The sequence below is a fragment of the Hydra vulgaris genome, chromosome 03 (assembly GCF_038396675.1).
Source record: "Hydra vulgaris chromosome 03, alternate assembly HydraT2T_AEP".
Classification (NCBI taxonomy): domain Eukaryota; kingdom Metazoa; phylum Cnidaria; class Hydrozoa; order Anthoathecata; family Hydridae; genus Hydra; species Hydra vulgaris.
Genome location: NC_088922.1, coordinates 50382501 through 50397108, shown reverse-complemented (window position 1 = coordinate 50397108; position 14608 = coordinate 50382501). Strand labels below are relative to the sequence as shown.

The following is a 14608-nucleotide window of genomic DNA, read 5'->3' as shown; positions in this document are numbered from 1 at the left end:
GTTTACTATCTGAATATCTACTTCAGTACTCCAATACTTTGGAAAAAACTGAACCCGATAATCAGTTAGCAAACAATTCTTTGTAGTATATTAGAGCCTCGGAAACAACTGGCAAATTATTCAATTATTTATATCAATATTTTGACTTGATTTCAGCAAAGTTTTCTACTAAAACTATAAAGTTTCGCGCAAAACATACTATGGGTTAACCAAGATGGCGGCTACTTTCAAAACTGACTTCACCGCGTTTTATATAAAGTATATACTACGGCGTCTCTTGTTTATTAAACTTCCTTGGTAAAAATGCACTAACATGAGACTAGATAGCTGAAACATTGAGCCTACATTTATTCAAGTAAAAATGAACTCTTTTCAAACAAAGATCGTGGTCCCCGACTTTTACTGCCTTTTATTCTACCAAGTTTCTCACTAATTTTAAAGGTGAGTCTCGCTAATTTTAAAGGTGAGAACTCATCCGTTTTTTTACGGGAACTGGAAAAGAAAATTTATCACGTGGGCATGCGTAGTATAAGTTTTAATTTGTCCGAAGGAAAACTAAGCATGCTCACGTGATTAGTTTTCCTTTTTTTTATCCTGTTCCTTTAATGCCATATTTAAAAATAAAGAAAAAAAAGAAACGCACCTTAATGCCATATTTAAACCAGATTATTTTCTTTTTACACCAACTTTTTTTTCCTGACAGTTATTCGAGTGAAACACGATCGCGTGCGCACGCACTCAAATATAATAAAAAAATGAATACGATATAATAAAACATTAACTAATTTCTTTTTTTTTTAATTTTACGAGAAGGTTTTATTGGTTCAATAATTGCTCCAGGAGTAGATCGTATCCTTGGTTCGATTATTTTATTATAAACTGAAGGAGTGTTCCAAAGATTACCTATTGGTTGTCGTAAGCTTCTTTCATACTCCTCTTTAGAAGTATATGGGAAAGGCACTTCTCCCACCTAAAAAAAAGAATACTACTAGTATAGATTATATATTTTAAAGAATTGTTTAAAAACATTTAAAAAAAAACTAATGCTTAAATTAATATATAATTTAGTTAGTATCAACATTTCAACCTGTTTTAGTGCCAGCATAGTATTTTTTGCTTCACTTATAATTACGTTAGCTATATGTTCATCTTTTCGTTTAGGTCCAGGTCTCGGTTGTTTAGTAAATCTTTCTTTCTTCTTTTTAGATACGGATAAACCCGGACCCGCCCATTCTCCCCAACCTGGAAGAGTTAAGTCAACTGTCTTCTGTTTCGAATTTTCGATAACTTCTTTTTTTTCGTTTATGAATTCACCAATCACATCGTCATTAGCAAACGCTTCTCTAATATTCATTCTTTGCTCTTCGTTGTAACTGACGTCATCGTCACTACTGTCTTCTATGTTTAAGTCTATTGCATCTTTATCTGAGCGTAGTAATTTCAAAGAATCAGGCTCAAGAGAGCTTTGACTTGATTTAAACAGTTTTGGTTTATCTTTATGTTTTTCATTTTCACCATTTTTGATTTTAATATGTTTTAAATTTTCTTTTTTTATATTTGTATTGCAACCACCAAGCTGGAAGTTTTTGGTAGAAGCTTTATCTTTCGTTGCAGTCTGTTTTTCAACAGCTAAATCAGTTATCTCTTCATTGGATTGCGAATGTTCTTCATTTGGCTGATTTTGAATAGACTCCTCTGTTACAATTGGCTTCAACTTCTGCAACCGCTTGGTTGATTCCGCTTTAAAACATTTACTTTTATTTAAAACTTTTTTTAAAGAAAAAATATTAATAAAAACACATAAACAAATAATTAACACATAAAAAGTCGAAACAAAAAAAAAAAAAAACCTTTTTTGTTTTCATTTTTATTGGAACTCAACATCCATGGGTTATCGGTTTCTTTTTCTTGCCTCAATAGCATGAGCTTTTCATTTTCTGCCTCGCCGGCAGATTCATCTTCAGTCAAATCGTCATCACTTTTAATAACTTTATGATCTGTCAACTGTCTACTTAATCTCAGCTGCTCACGGATCCTTTCTTGATCCTATTAAATTAAATTTTATCTTACTTAAAATTTGAATTTTATTCCTTTTTAGAAATATTTTTTAATACCGCTGCACAAAAACTCAAAAAATACCTCTTGATTTGTTTTGCCTTTAGTAATTAAATTTTTGGCCCACTTTGAAGAATTTCGATGACGAAGGCTTGCTCGCTCCTACAAAGATGAAATGCAACCCAAAATAAAAATAAAAATTCTGAATAAATTAATCTTAGGATAAAAAAATAAAAAAAGTAAAATTACAATAACTAGTGAGCATATAGGCAAGGGCGGTGGTGACATGACAGAAACAAGTTATTAATAGAGAAAACCAATGTACACATACAAATGTAAAAAAAAAAAAAATTATCTTAATATAAAAATTTCAAGTTTATTGTCATTAATTGTTAAAAAGTCTTATTTTGATAATAATAACTTTTGCAAAAGAAATTTTTAATCATTCATAAAATAAAAGCAAATTACAAAGGATGATGCTTAATATTTAAAAGTAGCAACTGATAATAAACACAAAACCACAAGTTGATGATTTTTTGCATTTGCTTTTTTTTTTCATCGCTTATGATGTTGACCCTTTTTAGTAAACCAACACTTGGAGTAGACTATAAATAACATAATCAAGGAGAAGAAAAGATTACTAATGTTAAGAAAAGACTACTAATGTTAAGCCTGGTCAAATTTAAAAAATTACGCAACTTAAATCAAAATCTGTTTCAAAATGAAGAAACAAACAGTGTTAAGTTTTCTATATTGTTTTCACAAAATAATAATTACAAAAAAAAGAAAAGGTAAGTAACTGATGACAAAAATTTGATGACACATGGATTACTGGAGAAAGGGTGGTCAAAAAATCATGAAAAATTGATTACGTAATATGTGATCATAATATATTTTATCGGATTTCTTTTTATGAACCCTTTAAACATTGTCTTTCACTATGACAATTTATTTACAATAAATTGAGTTTTTGAAAAGTTAAACATTCAGTTGAATTATAAAAAAGAAAGCTAAAGAAACTGATTGTGTTGAGATAATACATCATAAACATTTTAAAGTACATTATTAACTTTCATAAACTTTGTTTTTTTTAAAATAAAACATGTTAGAAACTTTTAATAAAATTATGCATCATTTTTTTTGATAAAAGACTTTTATTAATAAAATTAAATTTTTCAATGAATCGTTTATATTATTAATTTATTCATTAAATAGATTAAAAATATACCTTAAATAGCTCGAACTAAATTTTATATTGTTATGTATAGAGTAAACTGGAGTAAGAGTAAACAAAAAAAAAAGTGAATGGTTTAGCAATTTTGTTGCTTTTGCATCTATTGAAAGCTAAAACAAAAAATCTTTGAAAATGCGATTGTAGAGAACTTTTTGCTCTATCTAAAGGCGTAAAAAAATTTTATAAAATTTATTTTTGCCTTAGCAAACTTTAAAACTCTCACCCTAGTAAAAAATAAGTTTTTTTAAAAAAAAAATCAGTTTTAAAACTTCCAAAACTAAAATTAAATTTTACCAAACTAAAAAGGCTTTTTTGCAGAAAATTTTATGACGATCAAGATTGATTCTCTTTTCAAAATTGAATATGCTAGTTCCGGAAAAAAGTTATGAGCAAAAAATCGATATAAATATTTTTCGGGGAAGAGCAAACATGCTAATTGGTCACATTTAAGCATTAAGATGAGCGTAGCTAAACTAGCTAATAATTATTAATTAATTAAAACGTAAGTAAATATGGCAGCCTTTGCTATCTAGCTAAAAAATTTTAAAACAAAATAACTCGTACTTACATTCGTAAATCGCAATCAACTTCAAAAAAGATGAAATATCACTAAGTAAAGCTTTAGAGGCATACAACATACCAAAGGCAACTCTTCACAAGTGTGTGCACAACAAAATCCGTCACATGGTAGAGGTACAACTACTGTACTAAGTACACCATTTGAATTTGTTTCAGTACAATCAGTTTAGTCGATTGAGGATTCGGCATAAAGTTCGCAGATGTCATTGCAATGGTTTGGGGTTATTTAGTATCTACAAATTAAAGCCATCTGTTTCCACCAAGCGCTATACCAGGACGAGAATGGTATAAAGATTTCATGAAATGATGGAGTCATAAATTAGGCGTTAGAGTAGCAATCAATATTTTGTCTCTCAGAGCTTCTTCATATAGCGAGGGTAAAATAACAAGTTATTTGAATACAGTTCAAAAATAATTTCATGAACCAAATATCAACAATAACACTTTCTGCAACTTGTGGAACTATGACAAAACTAGATTTTCAGGCGATAAAAGTAAAGAACATATAATTTGCCGGCTTGGTGCTAAATGCCTTTTAAAATTGGTTTGTAATAACAAAAAAATTCATTATATAGTTGGTAATTTTGCCAATGCTATCAGTACCATTCTGCCATCATTCATACTTTACAAATCAATAAGACGTCTGTAAAAAGATTTGTGTGTAGAGGGACCACCAAACACCATATTTACAACACTCAAGTTGGGTTGGATGGAAGAGAAACAGTTTATTCAAAGGTTCACTTAAGTATTTAATCAAATTAATTCCAGGTAATTAGTTTGGTTTACTTAAATTGAGTGGTTCAATCAATTTTATAATTACAGGTATTCACATTTTAGATATATCACACATGTTACTTACACATATTTGATATTAATATGTTGCACATATTTGCATTGACAATAACATCAGGCTGATATGTTTACCGGCTCATTGGTCCCACATACTTCAATGTTGGACTAGAATTTTATGCAGCTACAAATTTCAACAACTTAACAAAAGAAAATTTCATTCAATTACAAGCAAAACTGTTTAGCTCCGGTGACACATTTACACGAACACAAATAATCGCTGGATTTCAAAACACTGGTTTGTTCCTACTTGATATTAGCAAAATTGATCAATCAAAATTACAAATTGCTCCAACATTTCATGTACTATCTCAGCCTACTTTATTATCTTCATCCGAGCCTACTTCATCATCCTCAACCTAGCCTGCTTTGTAATCCTCATCCCAGCCAATGCCATCATCTAACATCAGTCAGCATCAAACTCTAACAATTCACCAACTTCAAATTTTAAAAACAACAACACTAGTGACTCCTGCTCAAGCGTATCAAATGTTGCAACACATCACAGAAAGACTTTGAAGGAAAAGGAAAAGGAAATTTGAAAAATGTTTTACAGCCCCACCATGTTGACACAAAAAAAACTATTATTTAAATTTATTTAAATAATAGTTTTTTAGGTATATTTGATTAAAATAGTTTTTTTGTAAACTTAACTTCTAATAAGATTAGTTTGCGTTTTATTTTTAACTAATTTTGCTTGATTTTCGTAATATCTTAATTTAATTTTGATTTCCTTATATCTTAATCAATTGTTATTAAAATTGAACTAGTTTTCCCCAACGCACTAGTTTACTTTTCCCCAACGCACTAGTTTACTTTTCCCCAACGCACTAGTTTACTTTTCCCCAACGCACTAGTTTACTTTTCCCCAATGAACTAGTTAACTAATATTATTAATAAAAATTTTAATGTTTATAAGAATTTATTTTGTTTTGTCAAAAAAACATTTTGACAAAACAAACATTAAAAGTTGTTTTAAATATAATTTACATTAGCTAAATATTTTGGAATATAAAAATTAAAAATATACCAATGCTCTCATTTTTTCAGCTTTGTCCAGCTCACTTTTAAAAAGTTCAGGATTTTCTTTAGATAATGTAACAACATCTACCTTACTCAATGTTTTTTGTTTTTCTTTTTTTAGTATTCGATGGTACCTGCAAAGAAATTATAAATAAACTCATTGGGAATAAATATTTATCTTCAAATATTTAAATATTTAAAATTTACATAATTTACAAATACATAACCTAAGAAAAAAAGTCTTACTTTTTACTTTTAATTTTTTTTGTTCGTCTACATTTTGTTTCATAATATGACTGTAAAGCTCTAGTTTTTTGCAACTCTTTGCGACGTTCAAGAGCTTCTTCTAAATCAAATTCTTTCAGAGCATTTTCTTCGGCTTCTGTGAGTTCTTTGTCTTTTCTCTCAAGTAGATGCTTACTACCTTGTAAAACAGCACTTATTTCTCGTTCTAAATCGTTTGTTGGCTTAAAATAAACTGGGTATTTAAAGTAATTAGAAATTTTTGAAAGTAAAATTAAAAAAACAATAAAAGTTATTTGAATAAATAATTTTTGATTTAGTTTTCATAAACATATTTATTTTATGTTGAATATTCCTATTTTTTAATTAACTTTTTTTAAATCTTTTTTTAAATCTTTCTAATGAAAAAATAAGATGCTTATAAAAAGAAAAGTACGGTGAAATAATATTTATAAAAACTTTTTGAATGAGACCAGCATTACAGACTTTATCAAAAGTATTTGATATGTCAAGAACAATAGTTCTTGCCTCACCAGCTTTATCTAATGCATAATAAAACCTTTCTGTTACAACAGTTAGCAAGTCAGCCATAGAATGAGAAGAATGAAATCTGGTTGTCACAAAGTAATTAGACTTAATAGTTAGAGGGATCAGAGTGTTCTCCAGAGTTTTTTAAAATTAGAACCAGAAATATCGTTTTCCAGCAGACAAGAAACTCAGTCAAGCACAAATCACTAAAGTTCATTTTTAAAGTATTTTTATTTAATTTTAAATAAATGTTAAAAATGCATACTTTAACATATTAACATAAAAATTCTTATATAAAATACTTCAAGTATGATAGACAATAGGGTGAGGGGAAAACATTGTCAGAAAATCATTTTTCTATGAAAGCATTGATTTAAAACTTACCTTAAATGTAACAAGAGAATTTATTGTAATAGAAGGGGGTTTAAACTGATTCAATGGAAATACCAATTGTTCTGCCTATAAAGAAACAATTTAAATAAATTATTAAAACTATAGATACAATCTGAAACAAAAATTAAATAATAATAATAAGTAATATTTAAAGTTAGCTCATTTTATTTTTAAACCACTTGACACTTTTTTTAACTTTATAAAAAAATATCAATAAACATATTGATAAAGATATGAAACAAAGATAAATTACTTCGCGATTTTTTTGTACTGTTGGATCCCATTTTGAAACTTCTTCCTTTGTTTGAGTGTAAGCTACCTCTCTTTGAATCTAAAAAGCATTTTTTTATAAATAATGAATTTATTCCATAACATCACTTCAATTATCTTGTTGTTAAGCTAGAAAAAGTCATAAAAAATAAAGTGTTTAACTATAAATAAGTTATGAAAAATTGATGCAAAACTTTAAAAGAAAGAATAAACATTTTTCATTGTATAACACTTTTAACATATAACACTGCTTAGCAAAATGAGACAAAGTCACCTAAAACAAACAGCAGCAAAAAGCAAAAACAAGTTATTTACAAGCATTCTAATGCCGTTTTAATTTGTGAAGAAGAAAAAAACAATTAAGTATTTTTATTTAAGAAAAGTATGAAAAAAAAAACATCTAAAAGACCGATAATTTCTACTAAAGGTATATTTGTTATAAATTAGTAATTATTGTATTAATTTAACTAAATTGTGTTGTTAATGCTGCTTCATCTGCACACTTTGGAATGTTTTTGTTTTTTTTCTATACACTTTTTAATCTTTTTTTATGCCAAAAGTTTTTAAATGCATTTAAAACAAGGTATAATATGATAGGCAAACCTATGAATTAGGAAAAATGAGGTCGGCAATAATTTGCCGACCTCAATCTTTTTGAGGTCGGCATCAGGTTGGCAAAAATTATTTGATACAAAGGTCAAACCATAAAACATAGAAACGAGGTCTGTTATTTTTTACTGACCTCAAATAATTTCAGGTCGGCATTAAGGCTGGCCTTCAAATAATTTCAGGTCGATATTTAGAATGCCAACCCTAATTCCAAGGGTTGATGATAGGTAGAGCTAGATATGTAAATATATGAATCAATGAAGTGATTTATTATTATATTTCTTTGACTAATTTTTCTATAAAAGTTTTTTTAGCTGTTAAAAATGACCAGATCTTTTTTAACAGTTAAAAACATGTTATGGTAAATTAAAATTGAAAAGAATCTTTAGAAGAGATTTTGTCAAGAGTAGTTGCAGTAGACCGCATGATAATTACAGCTATATGTAAATAAAAAGTAGTGATTGGTTATGTTCAATCAAAGGGATATAGAATGCCTAAAAGACCATCAACCGCAACAAATTACATCAACAACCTTTTCATAATTAAAAGTACAGAACTTTGTAGTAAATTCAAAAAATTTAAAAGCCAAGATTTGAAGTTTCTATTTACAATTGATGAGTAGACGATTGTGTTATTACAAGATATTTAAATGTTAATACTCATGTTAATAAGCCAGATACAAATACATCTGCTTGTTATTTCTTTAGATTGACTAAAATTAAAAGCCAATGTAATGTGGAAATGATTAATTTATCAGTAAAATGAAAATTGGCAGATTTTAATAACCCGCAATGGTGCAGCAGTAATGTTAAATAGAAGAAACTTAGGGGCAATAAACTAGTTCTACCATAACCATGCTTTACATTTAAATTTTTATCCATTGTTTTTAAAAAAAGCATGATGATGAGAGTTACAACATTAATGATTATGTTAATGACACAAATAACAATAGTTGATTTGTTGATGTTGATTTTATTAAACAACCTTTAACTGAGGAGGAAGCACCAAATAGTGTGATAACCATTCTCATATTGATCTTATATTCTTATATCATTATTGTAAGATTCCATTTTACAAGAACACACTTTGTAAAACCTTGGAAAAAACTGTAACTAAAACTAGATATAAAAAAAAACTCGATGTGTGTGATGTTAAAGAGGTTTTTATGAGTTGTGTTAATAAACTGATTAAAATAAGGACATGTTCTCTTCGGAAGACATATTGATAAACCTGTTAAATGGTTTAATGCCTTGAGGAGTTTTCTTCAAAGAACTAAGCAAGATTGATGAAAACCTTATAACAGCTGAAGGCATGCATAAAATCATGTTTGATAAGTTGAAGGATGTAAAATTCATTTTAAACAAAAAATTACTATTTCAGTTAAAAAAAAGAATGAATGAGAGAAGAGATAAGATTTTAATGATATTACTAATTTATCTTTAGACAGGTATTATTCCACAACCAACAAAAACTTTAAACACTTTTTGAGAAATAATAATAACAAATCATTCGATTATTATTTGTTACAGTAAAAAATAGTAGTCAATATATTAAATCTTTTCTGATTTATTCAAAAAAAGAATTTGTTTATTTTGATTAAAAAAAAACTTTATTGGACATTCTTTTTAATGCGCTCAGTGATCATTCAGGTCATATATTAAAAACCAGAAAACACTTTGCAAAAAATATATTTTGACAAAAAAAATAAGAATTTAATATCAAATTCATAGTAGTATTCATCAAAAAAATCATAAACAAAATGTTTGTCATTTTCTACTCAGTGGTTTAATAAGATTTATAAAAATCAGTTTTTAGTTGAACATTTCAACAACGAACTTCTTTATTATTATTATCCAAAAATTTCTATAGATGAAGTTATGGTTGGCTACAAAGGAAAAACATCTGCGCCAATAGATGCCAAACAAACACCACTCTTGGTTTGGGATTAAATTATGATGTGTTTCAGACAGCAACGGTTATTTATGTCAATTTGAAACTTGTAAGGGAGGAAAGGACCCAAATGTAACAGCCATTGCTATGAAATGACATAAAATTTAGTTTTTCATCTTTTGATCAACTGTTATTGGATTTATATGCTCTTCAGACCACTACAACAGGCACAGTGAAAATCAATAGAAATGGCCTACCAGAAATCTAAAAAAAAAAATGTAGTTGAGCCCCAAACTTGACCGCACACAAGTTGGCAGTGTCAGTCATGTGGTGTTGAACTGTGTTCAAAAAATCGGATTTTAATGCACAATGCACAAATAGCTTAATCTTTATGATGATTTTTTATTGGTTTTTATTGGTTTTTGTAGTTCTTACTTAAAAGGTGACTAAAACTTCAATAAAAAAATTATATTTTTATATATATATTTCTTAAGTTTTGTAGACCTATTGGATTTACTGCTTACTGATGTGAATGGGGAAAATGTAAAGAAATGCTACTCAAAAAAGAATGGCTGGCTTTTTTTAAAAAAATTTCTTTGTCATCTTTTTTTAATTAGATGAATCAAGATAATAAAAATTCATTAACTTCACTAATACACCCCAAAAAAAGATTGAAAAAACATAAACAGTTACTCATAAAAAAGTCTCAAAAAACTTTTAAAAACATTTTTGTTCAGTTTTGTTTTACCAAACACATTTTGTATATTTTTTTGAATGTGTTACTTGAACAATGTAATTATAAAAAAAACTAAAAGTAAATATTTACAAATGTTACTAAATAAAATTATATAACCTATTTTAATAACATAAATTTTTTTATATAATCAAAATGTGAAATTTAAAAAGGAACCATGGTGGTATTACAACCCTGCTAAACAAGATCATGTAACCAACCCCTTACTAACTTATTACATTTTATGGTAATAAAATTGTTTATGGTACTTTTTTAATTTAAAATAATTTGTTTTTTGCAGCAGTAACAAATAAGTAAGCTGCTGCATTTAATTTGTTTTTAAAGTGTTTTTAAAATTAATATCATTATCATTGGTCATGATCTAATACGCTACGATGGAAAATTTACAAAAAGGTGATTTTAATGAATAAAAGATCTCTCAAGAAAAAATTATTTAAAACTTGATGGATCGTATTAAGTTATTAACAATAAAGAATGAAGAATTAGAAAAAAGAATCATTAAAAGTAATACAGACAAAACTACTTTTAACAAAAAAATATTGTTTTCTGGTATTGTCAAAAACAACAAACCAAAAGCTGAAACAGAAGTTCGTATATTAAACGCTATATCAACCGAGACCAAAGAAAAAGAAAATCTAAAAATATTATAATTTATGGTATTCAAGAATAACTAGCTAATGAATATGAGAATAAAATTTAAGATGATAAAGAAGAAATCATTAAATTGTTTCAATATTTAAAAATTGATTCTAAATGTATTTTAAAAAATCATCGATTAAAATCAAACAACCACAACCCAGGTGTGATTTTAGTTAAACTAAAAGACAAAGACAACGTCAATCAAATTTTATTATGGACAAATGCTACAAAAAATTCTTAATAAAGTATGATTTATACAATACTTTTATACCTAAGAAACCTTCGGTTCTAAAAAATTTCTCATTCTTTCCTAACATCCCTAAATTTATTAAAAAATGATCAAATTAAAGCGTAATCTACAATTACTGAAACATTAATTGTTGGAGGAATGAAAATGAAATCTTTGATGAAATCTTTAATGAAAATAAATCTTTAAGAATTAATTAAAAAAAAGTTAAAATAATTAAAAAGAATTAAAGAAATCTTTAATTAATCTAATTAAACTAAAGAATTAATGAAATCTTTAATGAAAATAAATCTTTAAGACCAGAGGGAGTTAGTCCACATGTACTAAAAAATTATGCGGAATCATTAGCTCTTCCAATTTCGCTATTATTCAAAAAATCATTAAACTTTTCTTCACTACCTACTATGCGGAAAAATGTTAATATAACACCAATATTTAAAAGAGGCGACACAAAATTATAGACCTGTGTCTCTGAAATCAGTTCTTTGAAACTTTTAGAAAATATAATTCAAAAAATTATATTGAATCATCTGAAAAAATATGATTTGATTTCTAAACAACAGCATGGGTTTATTAAACAAAAATCATGTGCCACAAACTTGCTAGAATCTTTGGATATCATTACAAATGCTGTTCACGATGATAAGGGGGTTGACTTATTTTTCATGGATTTCGAAAAAGCTTTCAACAAAGTTCTGCACAAATGATTAATTAAAAAACTATCAGCCTATGGCGTTAAAGGGAAGTTGCTAGCTTGGATTGAAAATTTTATAATCGGTAGAACAGAAAGAGTAATCATGAGCGAAAATATATCTAATTGGTGTGATACATTTAGTGGAGTGCCGCAAGTTTCTGTACAGGGTCTACTTGTTTTTATTATGTATATAAACAATTTGACTGACCGGTTAACTTCTAAATGCAAATTTTATGCTGACAACAGCAAATTAATTTCAATTATTGACAATGATGAAACCGTTTTAAAAGCACTTAATCTACTTCAAACTGACATTATTAAAGTAATCGACTGGTGTACTTGGGGAATGAAACTCAATAAAGAAAAGTCATGCAAATCTGTAATAAAAACCATTAACGACACAGATGGAAACCACAAAATAAAAGAAACAAAATTAGAAAAAGACTTAGGTGTATTAGTATTATCTGATCTAAAATGGCACGAGCAAGTAAAACCACCAGTTGCTAAAGCGCAAAGGTCACTTTGTTTGATAAAAAGGATTAAAATAAAAATTAAATTCGGATATAGTAAAATCATTGTGTATTACACTTGTGAGACCTCATCTTGAATTTGCAGTACCAGTTTGGAACCCAACTCTAAACAACGACATAGTACAACTTGAAAAAGTGAATATAAGTGATTTATAACTTTTACGTTTGCTAAGAGAATTGTTAATCTTAACTAGAGAATGTTGAAATAAGAAAATCATTTAACTAAAAAGTGTTATCACTATTAATTAACATAGTATAGTATCAAATAATAGAGTTTGCCAAATAGCACCAAAAAAGTCATCACTGGTATAAAATCAAAAAAGTCATCACTGGAATAACATTGACACTATTTACGTAGATCATCATATAGATCATATATATTTACTTAGGTCATATTTTAAAAATCTGGAAAATTGTTAGGGTAAAATATCCGGAAAAATCCAGAATATATTTTCCTCTTATTTGCAAACTTTGAAAAAAAAATTGAAACAATTCAGCTAAAAGCTGAGTTGCTTCAAATTGCCTTTCAAAACTTTTTATAATTTTTGTATGAATGATGGGTGAAAATAGCTTATAAAACAAATATATAACAAAAATAAATTCCTTAACTTGTATGTATGGAAAATGTTTTGAATATCCAGAAAAACTAAAAGTTAAGAAAAATATCCGAAATTATGGATGTCTGGAAAAAGATAATCCCTGATGTAGTACTCCCTTGAAAGCAACCACAATTGAAATTTTATTCTCATGATATTATGCTATCTTATTCTGATTTCAGATAAAATAAAAAATTAGAATAAAATAAAAATTAGAATAAAATAAAAAATTAGAATAAAATAAGATATTATTAGAATAAAATAAAAAATGACTTTTTAATGCTGGAAATAAATTTGAAAAAGTTTTTTAATAATTCTAATTGCAACTATTGCATAAAAAGTCAGCATTTTTTTGTTACTCCAGTAACAGCATTGATTGTAAGTTCTGTATAGAAACATAAAAGGAATTAGATATAGGGCAAGCTAATTTATATCAAATATTTTCAGTAACAATATTTTAGTAGGTTACTTTGGCCACCATTACCTTCTTTAAACATTTTACTTTTAAATATTAGTATAGTAAATAGAAAAAGAAAAAGAAAAAAAAGTGAATCTGGGGTAGTTTACTAAACTTATAAAACTAAAATTTTTTACTTTTTGTGATTCTGGCTTACTAAGAGGTTTGTCCAATATTTTTGTTGTGTTCTCCATCTTTCGCTAAAAGATATAAAATAAAATTAATATTAAAAATGAATTAACATGAAGCATTAATATTTTATACAAAACAAGATTAAATGTATCAGTAATCTTGATGTACCAGTTTTTTCTTTGTTATAGCAATGGGTTGATCATTTGAGTCAAGAGATCCAACCAATTCATGAAGTTGTAACTTTGTAGAAGCTCCTTTAAATATATGAATATTATATATATATATATATATATATATATATATATATATATATATATATATATATATATATATATATATATACACACACACACACACACACACACACATATACACTACCGTGCTAAAGTCTCCGCTCATGTGTAATATTTGCAAGGAACAGTAAATGCAATACATTTTAGGATGATTTTAAATATATAAAAAGAATAAAATGTTAATATAAAAAGTTGATGATGCCAAATCATAACTTTGCATACTTTTTCCTTTTCTTTTTGTTTCAAATAATTTTGTTTACCTTTGTTTTGTTGAGTTCTGCTGCTAAAAACATGGCAAAAATTTTTCTATATGAATAACCTTTTTCACGTAAAATACATATAAAGTTCTTCAGTATTCTTTATTAAATTTAAAACTGCACAAAAGTTTTAACCAAAATATTTTTTGTAAGCTTAGGTTTGACAGTAGCATGATACTTTCCGGCATGGTAAGGATGTTTTCAGTAATTTTAATTGGTTGCTTTTAATAGACTTATGTTTATATTTATACTTGAAAATGGCATTAGTGTGCGCATTTAATGTCTTGAATTTAATAAAGAATTTGAGAAATGGTGAATGTAAAGAAAGAATATTGT

The 14608-nt window shown here is 27.1% G+C and overlaps 1 protein-coding gene across 1 annotated transcript in view; it reads right to left on the bottom strand.

The window, feature by feature from the left end:
* Positions 1-770: 770 nt before the first annotated feature.
* The window catches only part of LOC100198931 (U3 small nucleolar RNA-associated protein 14 homolog A), a 28785-nt gene continuing 14947 nt past the window's right edge, over positions 771-14608 (bottom strand). The window contains exons 4-13 of the mRNA XM_065793556.1: positions 13891-13976; positions 13728-13790; positions 7158-7235; positions 6896-6970; positions 5987-6207; positions 5748-5874; positions 2140-2217; positions 1851-2046; positions 1088-1740; positions 771-970 (exon numbers count right to left, since the gene is read on the bottom strand). Coding sequence (XP_065649628.1) covers positions 782-970; positions 1088-1740; positions 1851-2046; positions 2140-2217; positions 5748-5874; positions 5987-6207; positions 6896-6970; positions 7158-7235; positions 13728-13790; positions 13891-13976 — 1766 coding nt within the window. The 3' untranslated portion in view covers positions 771-781. The remainder of the gene's footprint in view (positions 971-1087; positions 1741-1850; positions 2047-2139; positions 2218-5747; positions 5875-5986; positions 6208-6895; positions 6971-7157; positions 7236-13727; positions 13791-13890; positions 13977-14608) is intronic.